Raw genomic sequence first — 13,965 nt, 5'->3', positions numbered from 1 at the left:
TGGTGAGGCAAGAGCCTTTGCAAGTAGCCAAAAGCCTAGAGGTGCCAGGTGCAAACCGTCTTTGGAAAAGCAGAGAAGTTTGTCGACATTGGCTTCCCAGGCGTACTATCTACAGATTACAGATTGCTGTCAGGAAAAAAAGTACCTTGGCTAACTTTTCAGTCAAGCAGTCTCTTTTAATGCTCACATAAAACAACAGTCTTACAAAGTGCTTAATCAAAAAAAACTTCTTGTAAATTTTAGTAATCTCACACAGAAAGCCAGAAGGTCAACTGCTCTAAATGTCCTGTTTCCCAGACTAGAATATGGCCTTCCGATTTTTGCATATAATACAATACTACATATGTATATACTTCTGCAATATATCAACTGAGAACAGAATACTCACATTCATAGACACTGACCATGGGAAAAATATTAATTGTATCACCACATAGAAATGTAACTCTCTCTATATTTTTTTGGATCAAAGTTCATGTTAAATACCTTAAGCTTACTAACTCGTGATAATTTACCATAAAATATTACATAACCAGTAACTACACAACTGTAATTTATTCATTATTTCAGTAGGAGATTGTACAGAGGATGGCCTTGTAATCAACTCTTTTTCTCTTGTACCAGGACCTGAGAAAATAACTAATCTCTCTGTCAGAAATAATTCAACAAATACTTTATTCCTGACATGGACTGCTCCTTCTGGACAGCACAGCTACTACATTGTTAATGCTTTTAACATTAGTGGAAATTCATTGACAAATATGAGTGTAATGACTGACTCTGCAACCATAACTGGACTGACTCCTGGTGGATCCTACAATGTCAGCATTTCAGCAGTTTCATTGGACAACATCACTACAGGGGACAGTGTAGTAACCAGTAGTTCTACAAGTAAGTGCTTTTGAATTGCTGAGTCTGATTTTCTCTTCAGGGTTTGAGTTAGAAGCATTTGTCCAGTTGTTGTAGAATGACTCCCTTAATACAGTGACGTGAGATTAATTTGTTTTTACCCATGCACGACATGTCAAACTCCTTTATTAGTATCATGTTCCTTTCCAGTACTTCACTCAATTAATCTACATGTTATTTCTTTTCTATTACCTTAAGAAGTAATTCCTTAAGTTAACATATAGTTCTTCATGACGTCTGTAACAAAAGCTTACTTACAGTGTTACTAATTCTGACTTCTGTGTGCTACCTTTTCTGATATCAGTGTAAGTAACATTCAGCATTCTAAGTAGATAACTTTTCACTTAAACATAAAGCAGTGTTGATGTTCATCGTGTTTCACTGTTGCATTCATTACACTTGGTTATCCTGCTGGCAGGCTACCCGCAGTCGGCCTGAATTCCAAAGTCTTGGTCCTGCGTCGGTTGCTATCACCTCTTCCCTGACGTCAGTGCACCAGGGGTATAAAAGATGCAGCCGATGCCATTTTCTTCAGTCTTTCTTGCCGCTCGGTGCCGAAGCAAAAGCAGTTCGCAAGTGCCGGTCGGCCGACTCCTGAGATTTTCAAAGACGAATTTCAGATCCGAAGTCTTCATTAAAGCTAAGTACCCTGTTGGGGAAACTTTTTTCTTGCTCCAGACCGATGTCAGAAAAAGTTAACAATTGTATTTCTTGTGGGAAGCAAATACCTCATAAGGATTTTCATTCTTACTGTATTCCTTGCCTAGGCCCTGATCACAACGTTGCTAGCTGTCAGTTTTGCACTAGATTTAACCAAAGCACTATTAAGCGTCGATACGATTTTGCCTTTCATTACTTTGGCCGAAGATTCAACTATATAATGCCGTCAGAACAGCCAATGACCGGAGTTCACAAAAAGCGCAAGGAAAAAGAAAAGGACAGGCATCCGAGGTCCAAAACCGATGAAAAGGCTACCGCTAAGCCAGTCACCGGTTCACCGGTTCTCAGTGAGGCGCTTTTGCAGCCCCTAACGCCTGCTGCCTCAGAGCCACAGGCCGTTGCCGACTCCCATGTGGAGCCAACTAGGCCTCTGGATACTCAAGGTATTGGACACTCGGAAACTATCCCCTCAGATGGGTCCGGAGCTGCTGAGCAGGCATCGGCTTCTGAGGGTGTTTTCAGTCCTACACAGTTATATGTTAAGCCAACCACAGCTTCAAAGACAAAGACTAAAGCACTGAAGACAAAGAAACAAGTACAGCATTCTCCTGGACAGACTTCCATGCCTAAGAAACAGATGCTCAAAATGGCCGAAGACCTAATTACCTTGATCAGGGGTTCCCATCCCCCTCCTGATAAGAGGCCTAGGCAAGAGACAGAATATTAATTTTCAGATCAGGTTTCCATTTCCTCTGACTCCTCCTCTGAGCAGGAATACTCTCTTCCTCCCTATGAGGATTCTAATGCTGAAGAATCTATCCCTTCAGCCTCTCCTCCTGAGGATTATTCTTTTGGGGAAACCCTGCTTACCATGAGGGAGCACATCCACTGGGAGAGCCAAGACTACTCAGAATCAAAGAAAAGGCTTAGAGATTTCCTTTTACTACCTCAGCATAGGCCTCTTGCTATTCCCTCTGTGTTAGACATTGTGGATGATGTATTTTCAGAGTCCGGACTTTCTCCTGACTCTTTACCCCCTGCCCCTGTTAAACCAGACAGATACTACAGGGTTCCGGATTCACATTAATTTCTTTATAAAAACCCTGCTGCTGACCCAGAAACCATTTCTCAAGGTCCCAAAGGGGTCAAGGCTTCCACTGCAAAAATCCTATTCCCTCTGATAGGGATTCAAGAGCACTAGACAGATGGGGGAAAAGGTTTACACTTCTGCTGCTTTGGCTGTGAGGGCATTAAACTGTCAATTTCATATGCTTAAATATCAGCAATACTTAATGTCACTACTTAAACAGAACATGTTGATTAATTCTGATTGTGCAGAAAATAAGGAAATGCAGGATTTATTGCATGCAACTGAACAAGTGGGAAAGCATACATTGCATTGTGGTTTTGATTCTCTGGAGGCCTCTTGCAGGGCCGCAGTTACGAGTTCTATCATTAGGAGGCATGCTTGGTTAAAGGAACAGAATCTGCCCGATCATGTTAAAGCAAAATTATTAGATGCTCCATTACAGCATAATACTTTATTTGGTGTTAAAGCAGAGGAGGTGTTGAAGAAAATGGAGGACAAAGCGAAATCTATGCAAACAGTAAAGGATTTCTTACAGGTACAGCCACCCAGATTTAGCAGGAACTGTCCCACAAAGAACTGGTCCTTTCCAGTGTCAGACAGGCCACAAAGAGGAAGGTTCAGATGCCCCAGAGGCAGACCCCAGCCCCAGGGCTCATACAGGCCTAAACAGTGGGGCGCTTATTCCTCCAAAAGAGGAGAAGACAAATCGCAGCCATACAGGAAGCAGTCCCAATGACTTTCCTCTGCCAGCACCAAACACTTATTCTTTGGCAGTCCCCTTGGGGGGAAAACTAGCACTTTTTTCTCAGAATTGGCACAGGATCACCCAGGACAAATGGGTCCTGAATATAGTGTCCCAGGGCTACAGGTTCCACTTTCACACCCTGCCAAGGGCAAAAGGTATGCCAGACCTGCCACACAACCAATGGGCAGAGGCGCAAAAACAAGTTTCATCCCTCATGGACATGAGGGCCATTCAGCAAGTACCACAGCAAGAGCAGGGACAAGGATTTTACTCGAGACTTTTCTTGGTACCCAGAAAGGACAAAGCCTGGAGACCAATACTGGACCTGTCTATTTTAAATACTTTTCTGGACGTTCCAAAATTCAAAATGTTGACTCTGCAGCAGCTTCTGCCCATGCTGGGCAAGAAGGCTTGACTTGCAACTTTGGACCTAAAAGAGGCATACCTGCATGTACCAATCAGACAGTCTTGCAGAAGATACCTCAGATTCATAGCTGGCTCAATGCACTACCAATTCTCTCCACTGCCCTTTGGCTTATCTACTGCACCCAGGGTCTTCACAAAATGCCTGGCACCAATAATTGCAGTTTGCACACAAAGAGGAATTCAAATATATCCTTATTTGGACGACTGCCTTATTCAAGCAGAGAACAATGACATTTTACTAAAACATCTGGCATTTGTAAAAAGATTATTAATTTGCCTAGGGTACACAGTAAACGAAAATAAATCAAAACTAGTACCCTCTCAAGAGATAATATTCCTGGGTGCAAGCTTAAATACAATTGCCAGATGGCTTATCTCACATCAGACAGACAAAGGCAACTGACTTCTTACTTCAAAATGTTGGCAACAAAGACACAGTTATCTGCAAGAAAATGTCTGCAGGCTTTGGGCTTCATGGCATCCTGCATTTTACTAATTCCATATGCCAGACTGCATATGAGGAAACTACAATGGTATCTAAAAAGTGTTTGGACTCGACATTGCCACAGCCTGGAAACATTAATTACCCTCCTTCCTTGCCTGCAACAGGAGTTTCGATGGTGGGCACAGGCCTGTCACCACAACAAGGGACAGCCATTCAACCAACCCACAGCCAGACAGTCAATAACAACAGATGCATCAGGCTATGCATGGGGAGCCCACATGGAAGGAAAATGTATTCAGGGCACATGGCCCACAAGCCAAAGGCATCTTTATATCAATTAAAAAGAGATGCTAGCTGTTTAGAATGCCCTGACAGCTTTCAAGGATCTACTTCATCCAGGACAACTACTGATAAGGACGGACAATACTACAGTCATGTGGTACATAAACAAGCAGGGAGGCACACAATCCTACCCCCTCTGCAGACAAGCCATGACTTTGTGGGACACAGCATTGACTTATCAACTGCACCTGCAAGCACAATTCCTGCCAGGAAAGATAAATACTCTGGCAGAAGAATTAAGCAGAAACCTCACGGATCCCCGCGAGTGGAAACTGGATCGACAAGTCTTCAGCATGATAACAAAGGAATGGGGATGCTCAGACATAGATCTATTTGCCTCCCCCCACAACTACCAATTGCAGAGGTTCTGCACAAGGATTTATCACAAGCTAGCATGGAAAGTGGATGCTCTATCATTCAGCTGGGAAACCCTAACAGTTTATGCCTTTCCTCCTCTGCCTCTCCTCCCCAAGGTACTCCTAAAGGTCAGACAAGAGAAGCCAAAAATAATTTTGATTGCCCCAGACTGGCCCCACCAGCACTGGTACCCAATCCTAAAGAGCTTGTCTCAAGGTCCATCCTGGACATTACCTCTAATTCCTTACTTACTGACCCAACAAAACAATCGGATCCTGCACAGCCAACTCAGGACCCTAAATCTGGCAGCATGGCGGATAATGTAGCCATTCAGAACACACCTCTCTCTAAAGCAGTGATGGATGTTATTTTGGAGGCCAGAAGGCCCAGTACCAGAAAATCTTATGCAGAAAAATGGAAGAGATTCTGTGTTTGGAACCAGGCACAAGGAATTAACACGGTTGTACCAAATAATCCTCAGATTTTGCAATACCTAACTGAGATGCTGGACAAAGGCCTATCCTTTTCATCAATTAAAATCCATGCCTCTGCCATTTCAGCTCATTACAATACGGAACCACCTCTTTTTTCTCATCCATTGCTTAAGACAGTACCTCAGAGGGGCCCAAAATTTAAGACCCCCAAGGAGAGCACCAATATCTGCATGGGACCTCAACCATGTCTTGGAAAAACTCACACTGCCGCCATTTGAGCCAGCCAATACAGCTAAGATAATGTTTTTATCATGGAAAACAGCTCTGCTTCTAGCAATAACCTCTGCAAGATGAGTCTCAGAGTTACAGGCACTCATGGCTGTGGAGCCTTTTATCATTTTCCATCCAGACAGGGTTTCTCTGAGGACGAACCCGACATTTATGCCTAAGGTAGTGTCCAGTGTGGCCCTTAACCAAACCATTAATTTGCATACCTTTTATACAAACCCACAGAATAAGGGTGAGAGACTCCTACATTCTTTGGACATACACAGGCAGCTACACTTCTCTCTCCTAGGACAGAACTAAAGCTTTCAGAAAGACTGAGCAGCTCTTAGTGGTATATGCTGCAGGATCACAAGGAAAAGCTATCTCTAAGCAGACTTTTTCAAAATGGATAGGTCACTGCATTCGTTTCCGCTATGCACAACATGGCAATAAGGGCATTAGGCCACATTCAACCAGAGCAGCAGCCACTTCAGCAGCCTTCCTCAGAGGAGTACCAACCAAATACATTTTAGAGACTGCAACTTGGAGTTCAGTGCACACTTTTACCAAGCACTACCACTTACCTCTCTACTCTAAATCCAGAGCAGGCTTTGCCACTGCAGTTCTGCTGGGCCTCATAGACACTCCTAATTCTATTCAGGCCCAGCCACCCAACCTCAGCTTTGGGATTCAACCCAAGTGTAATGACTGCAACAGTAAAACACGATGAACATAGTACAGTTGTGTAACTACCATAAATGCAGATGTTCGTGTGTATTCCACCATCCCCCTTTCTTTGCTGGGACTTATCTGTACGTCTCTATTTTATACAACCTATGTGGTGTATCTGCTTGTAGATGAAGGTAATGTTGTATTTTAGTGCATGCTTTTTTATTAGCATAATTTTTAGCCTATCCTTTTGGGGGCACCTGACATCTGGGACAAGAAAAACTGAAGAAAATGGCGTTGGCGTCATCATTTATACCCATGGCGTACTGATGTCAGGGAAGAGGCAACAGCAACTGACGCCGGACCAAGACTTTGGAATTCAGGCCAACTGCGGGTAGTCTGCCAGCAGGATAACCCAAGTGTCATGACTGCAACAGTGAATACACTCGAACATCTACATTTATGGTAGGTACACAACTGTACGTTTCCTGATATCATACTATCCAGAATGCCTCATGTATATGTAGCACAGTTCTGATGAAAGAGATTATATATACATCTTGCACTACAGAGTAAGTGACCTTAGCTCAGCATTTAACTTAAATATTTAATGAACGTCAGCTAGCCCCTGTGTCCTAAAACACTTTTAGTAATACTGTACTTCTATAGTAAGTGCTTAAAATGTATTTTAAATGTTTAATGAATGTGGGCTTCCCCCGGAGAATAAAACACTTTCTGAGGAATGATGATGTTGTACGCTTTGTATTGTTTCAGTGTACTTCAGGGTTTCAGCGCAAATATCATTAGTTGTATAGAGAAGGTAGTTGGTATAAGACCAGCACAGCAGTAAAATAACTGATAAAAATTCATTAATGTCTTTCATATTCTTGATTCATAAATTAATCAATTTTTTCCTAGTGGAAATGTTAATTAGTACCCGAAGAGACAATAATATCAGCTCACATTGGAATTACTAGTCTTTGACAGTGGTCTTACCAGTGAGAATTATCTTAAAAATCATTTCACAGTTTTTCATGCTGTAAGGCATATAACAAATGAGCTCAGACTAGTTGAAAACTAAGCCTTCATCTTTTTAACTTCCTCATCACCTCTTTCTAATACCAGTTTTCCCAGTGCTAGGTCTGTTTAATCCAACCAGCTGCTCTGCGTGTAAAAAGCATTTCTGGTGGTCCTTGTCCTGGAACACCCATTTGCTCTTCTTTCTCCTCCTCCTCCTCGCCTCTCAAATGCTACGCTGCATTTTGCAGTCAAAACCTCATTAATTTGATACAAACAATATGTTGATGATTCCTGTTTTCTCCTCTGAAACTTTCTAACATATGTTTTTTGTTCAGGAACTACAATCTTATATCTCATTTTGCTGGACTCATTAAAAGGCTTAAGTGTAGTATAATATATTCTTCTTTGCACTGACTGCACAGTGAAATACAATGAAGCTAACCGTATGTAACTACACCTGAAAGGATTTCATGTCTCTCTGAACTTCAGTATGTCAAATTCCTTTGGTCATCTTCAAGTAGACTGATCGTGACTTCTTATTTTGTGACAATATCAGTAATGAATAAAACTGATCGTTCAGAGAAATCTTATAACAACATATTCTTGATGTCTGTTTGGAGCTTCTACCTCATCTTTCCAGACTTGATCTATTAAGGATCTCACAATGTTTTCGTTTTCTTTATTTAAACTGATATGCAGGAAAACCTTACAATCTTGCACAGTGAACTTTCATAAGGTTGTTTATTTCCAGTTGGAATTGAGAAAAGCATTTACTTGCTTAGTAAAATGTGCATATCTTTTTTTTTTAATTCTGATAATATCACAATGTTCTTCATGTTTCACTGTTGCAGTCATTAGATTTGGGTTATCTGCTTGCAGGTAGCCCTCAGTCGGCCTGATTATCAAAGTCTTGGGTCCTGCGTCGGTTGCTGTCTCAACTTCCATGACGTCAGGTAGTCAGGGGTATAAAGCATGCAGCCGACACCATTACATCAGTCTTTCTTGCTGTGTGGTGCCCTAAGCAGAAGCAGTTCCCAAGTGCCGGTCGTCCGACTCTTGAAATTTTCATTTTTGAGTTTCAGATCCGAAGTCTTCAACAAAGCTAAGTACCCCGTTGGGGATCCTTTTTCTTGCTTTAACTGATGTCAGTAAAAGTTAGTTGTAATTCTTGTGGAAAGCCAATACCTCACTGTCGGTTTTGTGCCTTATTCAAACGTTGAATTAGTCCTTATCGGGTCATTTTCGCATCTAAATTTTTTGGTACTTTGTTCAATTATCCAGAAGTGGCTTCGGTAAGCCACCCGACTACCGACATTTCAAATAAAGTGCAAAGATAAAGAGAGAGACACACCGCATAGGTCCAAAGCTGCCGACGATGTTTCTGTTAAGCTAGTCATCAGTTTGCCGGTACTCAGTGAGGTGCTTTCGCAGCCCCTGATACCCGCTACTTCAGATTCGCAGGCCTCTACTGAGACCCATTCAGAGTCCGGTATGCTGCGAGATGCTTCTTCGACTGTGGAACCTGCGGATGTCTCTACCTTGGATGGGGCCGGAGCTGCTGTACAGGCAATGGCTTATGAGGGTGTATTCAGGCCTACTGACTTGCATATTAAACCAATGCCATCTTCTTCTTCAAGGCTTAAAACTCGATCCACGCCCAGTCCACATGGTCAGGCCCCTGTGCTTAAATAAATGATAGAAATGGTTGAAGACCTTATTACTCTAATCAGGGGAAGCCACCATTCTCCCTCTAAGAGACCTAGAACTGATTTAACGTCTGATTCTTTTAATCAGGTTTCTGAAACTTCTGTTTTCTCTGATGACCAGGAGTTGCCTTTATCTACCTATGAGGATGCTGATGCAGAGGACTCCATTCCCTCTGCTTCCCCTTAAGAGGATTTCTCTTTTGAAACTTTGCATACTCTTAGGGAGCATTTCCTCTGGAAAAGCCAGGATTACTCTGACTCCAAAAAGAGGCTTAGGGAATTCTTACTCCTACCTCAACACATACCTTTAGCTATCCCTCCTGTACTGGACATTGTAGACGATGCCTTCTTGGAATCTAGCCTGGCTGACGACACTTTACCTTCTGCTCCCAGAAAATCTGACAGGCATTACAGAGTACTTGACTTTCACAAGTTCCTCCGACTGCAGATCCTGAGACCATTCACAGGGACCCAATAGCATTAAGGCTACTACTGCCAAAAACCCTATCCACTCTGACATAGATTCCAGGGCCTTGGACAGATGGGGTAAGAAAGTATACACTTCTGCTACTTTGGCCATTAGGGCCTTAAGCTGCCAGTTTCATATGTTAAAGTGTCAGCAGCATATTATTGGATTGTTTAAACAGAAAATAATGTTGATTCCTGACTGCGCTGAAAATAAAGAATTACCGGGTTTAATGCATTCTGCTGAACAAGTTGGAAAACAAACTTTGCAATATGGTTTTGATTCATTAGAGGCATCTTGCAGGGCTGCTGTATCTGGGACTGTACTTAGAAGGCACGCTTGGCTTAAGGAGCAAACTTTGCCAGTTCATGTTAAAGCTAAATTACTGGATGCTCCCATAAACCAAGACCTTGGCAAGAAAGCAGAAGAAGTACTTAAAAAGATGGAGGAAAAAGCTAAATCTATTTAAACTGTTAAATATTTCCTACAAGTACAGCCTCCCATATTTAGTAGGCACTGGCCTTCTAAGAATTGGTCCTTTCCTGCCTCTTCCAGGCCTTCTCAGTCGAAACCCAGGACCAGCAGACCACCCAGGCTTCAGTCTCAAGGTACTCACAGGCCTAAGCAGTGGGGGACTCCCACTTCCAAAGCTGGAAGTAGTAATACACCCCCCTATGGTAAAATGTCACAATGACTTAACTTTAAACCTTCCAAGCCCTGCTCAACTGACTGTTCCTTAAGGGGGAAGGATTGCTCTGCATTCAAAAAACTGGCAACTCATTCCCCAAGACAAATGGGTTTTAAATATACTTTCCCAAGGATACAGATTCAACTTCCACTCCTTATCAACCCCAACCGGTTGGCCAGACCTACCCCCCAAATCAGTGGGCAGAGGCTCAAAAGCAGGTTCTCTCTCTTCTAAGTATCAGAGCTATTCAACCTGTTCCAAAAGAGGAATGAGGGCAAGGTTTTTACTCAAGACTTTTCCTGGTACCCAGAAAAGACAATTCCTGACATCCTATACTGGCCTGTCTATCCTAAACACCTTTTTGGTAATCCCAAAATTCAAAATGCTAGCTCTTCAACAGCTGATTCCCATGCTAGGCAAAAATGCCTTGTTGGTAACACTGTATTTAAAGGAAGCCTACCTGCACATCCCAGTAAGGGAATCTTGCAGAAAATCCCTACGCTTTAGAGCAGGTTACATGCACTGTCAGTTCTCTGCCCTGCCCTTTGGCTTATCTACTGCACCCAGGGTATTCACAATGTGTCTAGCTCCAGTCATTGCATACTGCAGGCAAAGAAATATTCAGATATATCCATACCTGGATGATTGTCTAATTCAGGCAGAGAGCCAGGGCATACTATTAAATCATCTGGCATTTGTAAAGAAATTACTAGCTTCTCTGGGGTACACCATAAACGAAAAGAAATCACATTAGTACCCTGCCATCAAACTGTATTCCTGTGAGCAAGCTTGAATACAACTTCCCAGATGGCCTACCTCATGCCAGAGAAACAGGTTTATTTGACAGCCTACTTCAAACTACTGCCCACAAAGACCCAACTATCTGCAAGGAAAATACTGCAAGCCCTGGGGTTCATGGCCTCTTGCATTCTACTAATTCCATATGCAAGACTGCATATGAGGAAACTACAATGGTATCTAAAAAGCCTATGGTGTCAGCATTCTCAGGACCTAGAATCAATGATTCCTATCATCCCTTGTCTACAGACAGAGTTCCTTTGTTGGGCAGAGGCCTGCCACCACAACAAGGGACTGCCATTCACTCTACCCCCTGCCGCCCAAACCCTAACAACAGGTGCATCAGACTATGCATGGGGGGCTCACTTGGCAGGGCAGTGCATTCAGGGCAAATGGAACCCGAGTCAAATGCACCTGCATATCAATCAGAAAGAAATGTTAGCTGTACAGAATGCTCTGACAGCCTTCAAGGACCACATTCTTCCAGGACAACTATTGGTGAAGACGGACAACACCACTGTTATGTGGTACATAAGCAAGCAGGGGGGAACCCACTCATACCCTCTCTGCAGACTAGCCATGGTTTTTGCCTTGGACAAGGCTTTGATGACCTGCTCTTCAGTTATGTAGGGTGGGGTAGTTGGGGCAATGTTTGTGATAGATTTGGATGGGATAGAGAGGGTGAAATTTTCACCAAACCTATCTGGTAGCAGGTTTGCTCTCTCTGTAGGGTCTGTGTGTGTGATACCGTCTGTCACTATTTCTGCACATGTTTGGGTTCTACCTTTTAGGCTACGTATGTAGCTGTAAAAGGCCTTATGGTTATCCTTGGCTGTGCTAGCTAAGTTTTTCTCAGAGGCCTTTAAGGGTATTGAAAAGTTGCCTTATTTGCCGGTTGAGGCTGAGGAGGGTGCTCTACCATTGTTGGGGGTCCCGCCTTTGTTTTCATGGACAGCAACTTTTTGCATTTATTGTAAAGTGTGTGGATTTATACCATAGCGGCTTGTTTTTATTTGGGGCTCTGGCTTTGATTCTTTCTGGTACAGCTGAGTCTATACACTTATGCAATTGATTCTACAGGGCTTTAGTGCAGCCTTCTGTGAAGTTACCACTTCCAGCTTGGGGTGGGTCTCAGAATGCATTTATACCTTCTCCTAGGATAGTAAAGTTTGCCTTGATGAAGTTTTTTTCTGATTTCACCCTTTTTGAGTTCTGGTGTTAGTGTTAGCTTGAAGATGACTGACTTGTGGTCAGTTTGATTAATGAGGGTCCGATAGTTGCTGTAATGCATCTGTTTGACATGTTAGTAAGGACCAGATCTAACATATTTGTTCCTCTTGTCAGGGAATGAACAATTTATACCAGGGCATTTGAGTTAACCAATTCAAGGAACTTTTGCCCTAGTGGGTTCGGGTTAGGCTAGGGCTGGTGTAGGTTTCCTATGTAATGGTGAGACAATTGAAATCCCCCATAACCAGAGTGTTTGGTAATATTTAGATTCTATTCAGTTTGGTCAAGTAGGCTTCATGTGTGTCATGACCCATGGAAGTGGGATCTGTAACTGGCTATGACTTGAATGGCGGTCTTACCCACTGTAACCTGAACTTGGATTAACTCCATGGAGTTGTCCAATCTAACTAGACAGGAGGTGAATTTATCTCTACTATAGATAGAAACACTGTCTCCTTTGGTTCTCACATGTTCATCGCACACCCTGAAAGTGTGGAAGCCATTGTAGCCTTGCAAGGCTGGGGTATTCTATGAGGACTTGAACCAGGTTTCTGTGACTGCAGAAAAATCTGCTTCTTCCAGTGACAGAATTGCTTTCAGGGTTTGCAGTTTTTGGTTTAAGCTCCTAGTGTTTAGTGTATTTTGTTATGACTTGCAGATTTCACTGTGTGTGTTTTCAAGACGTTGCCTAAAAAAGGCACTATGGTGAGGCAAGAGCCTTTGCCAGCAGCCGAAAGCCTAGTGGTGCCAGGTGTAAACCGTCTTTTGAAAAGCAGAGAAGTTTGTCGACCTTAGCTTCCCAAGCATAGTATCTACAGATTACTGTCAGGAAACAAAGTACCTTGGCTAACTTTTCAGTCAAGCAGTCTCTTTTAATGCTCACATAAAACAACAGTCTTACAAAGTGCTTAATCAAAAAAACTTCTTGTAAATTTTAGTACTGTCTCACACAGAAGGCCAGAAGGTCCACTGCACTAAATGTCCTGTTTCCCAGACTAGAATATGGCCTTCCGATTTTTGCATATATTACAATACTATATATGTATATACTTATGCAATATATCAACTGAGAACAGAATACTCACATTCATAGACACACTGACCATGGGAAAATATTCATTGTATCACCACATTGAAATTTAACTCTCTCTATATTTTCTTGGATCAAATTTGATGTTAAATACCTTAAGCTTACTAACTCATGTGATAATTTACCATAACACATTACATACCAGTAACTACACAACTGTAATTTATTAATTTTTTCAGAAGGAGATTGTACAGAGGATGGCCTTGTAATCAACTCTTTTTCTCTTGTACCAGGACCTGAGAAAATAACTAATCTCTCTGTCACAAATAATTCAACAAATACTTTATTCCTGACATGGACTGCTCCTTCCGGACTGCACAGTTACTACATTGTTAATGCTGTTAACATTAGTGGAAATTCATTGACAAATATGAGTGTAATGAGTGAATCTGCAATCATAACTGGACTGACTCCTGGTGGATCCTACAATGTCAGCATTTCAGCAGTTTCATTGGACAACACAACTACAGGGGACAGTGTAGTAACCAGCAGATTTACACGTAAGTGCTTTTGAATTGCTGAGTCTGATTTTCTCTTCATGGTTTGAGTTAGAAACATTTGTCCAGTTCTTGTAGAATGACTCCCTTAATACAGTGACGTGAGATTAATTTGTTTTTACCCAT

The 13,965-nt window shown here is 42.3% G+C and overlaps 1 protein-coding gene across 1 annotated transcript in view; it reads left to right on the top strand.

The window, feature by feature from the left end:
* The first annotated feature begins 625 nt into the window (after nucleotides 1–625).
* The window catches only part of LOC122810515 (receptor-type tyrosine-protein phosphatase beta-like), a 50,305-nt gene continuing 36,965 nt past the window's right edge, over nucleotides 626–13,965 (top strand). Inside the window, exons 1-2 of the mRNA XM_044082096.1 lie at nucleotides 626–891; nucleotides 13,576–13,842. Coding sequence (XP_043938031.1) covers nucleotides 762–891; nucleotides 13,576–13,842 — 397 coding nt within the window. The 5' untranslated portion in view covers nucleotides 626–761. The remainder of the gene's footprint in view (nucleotides 892–13,575; nucleotides 13,843–13,965) is intronic.

This window comes from Protopterus annectens, chromosome 9.part0 (assembly GCF_019279795.1).
Source record: "Protopterus annectens isolate FY-2018-M chromosome 9.part0, PAN1.0, whole genome shotgun sequence".
NCBI classification, from domain to species: Eukaryota; Metazoa; Chordata; order Ceratodontiformes; family Protopteridae; genus Protopterus; species Protopterus annectens.
This window is presented reverse-complemented; position numbering and strand designations above follow the sequence as displayed.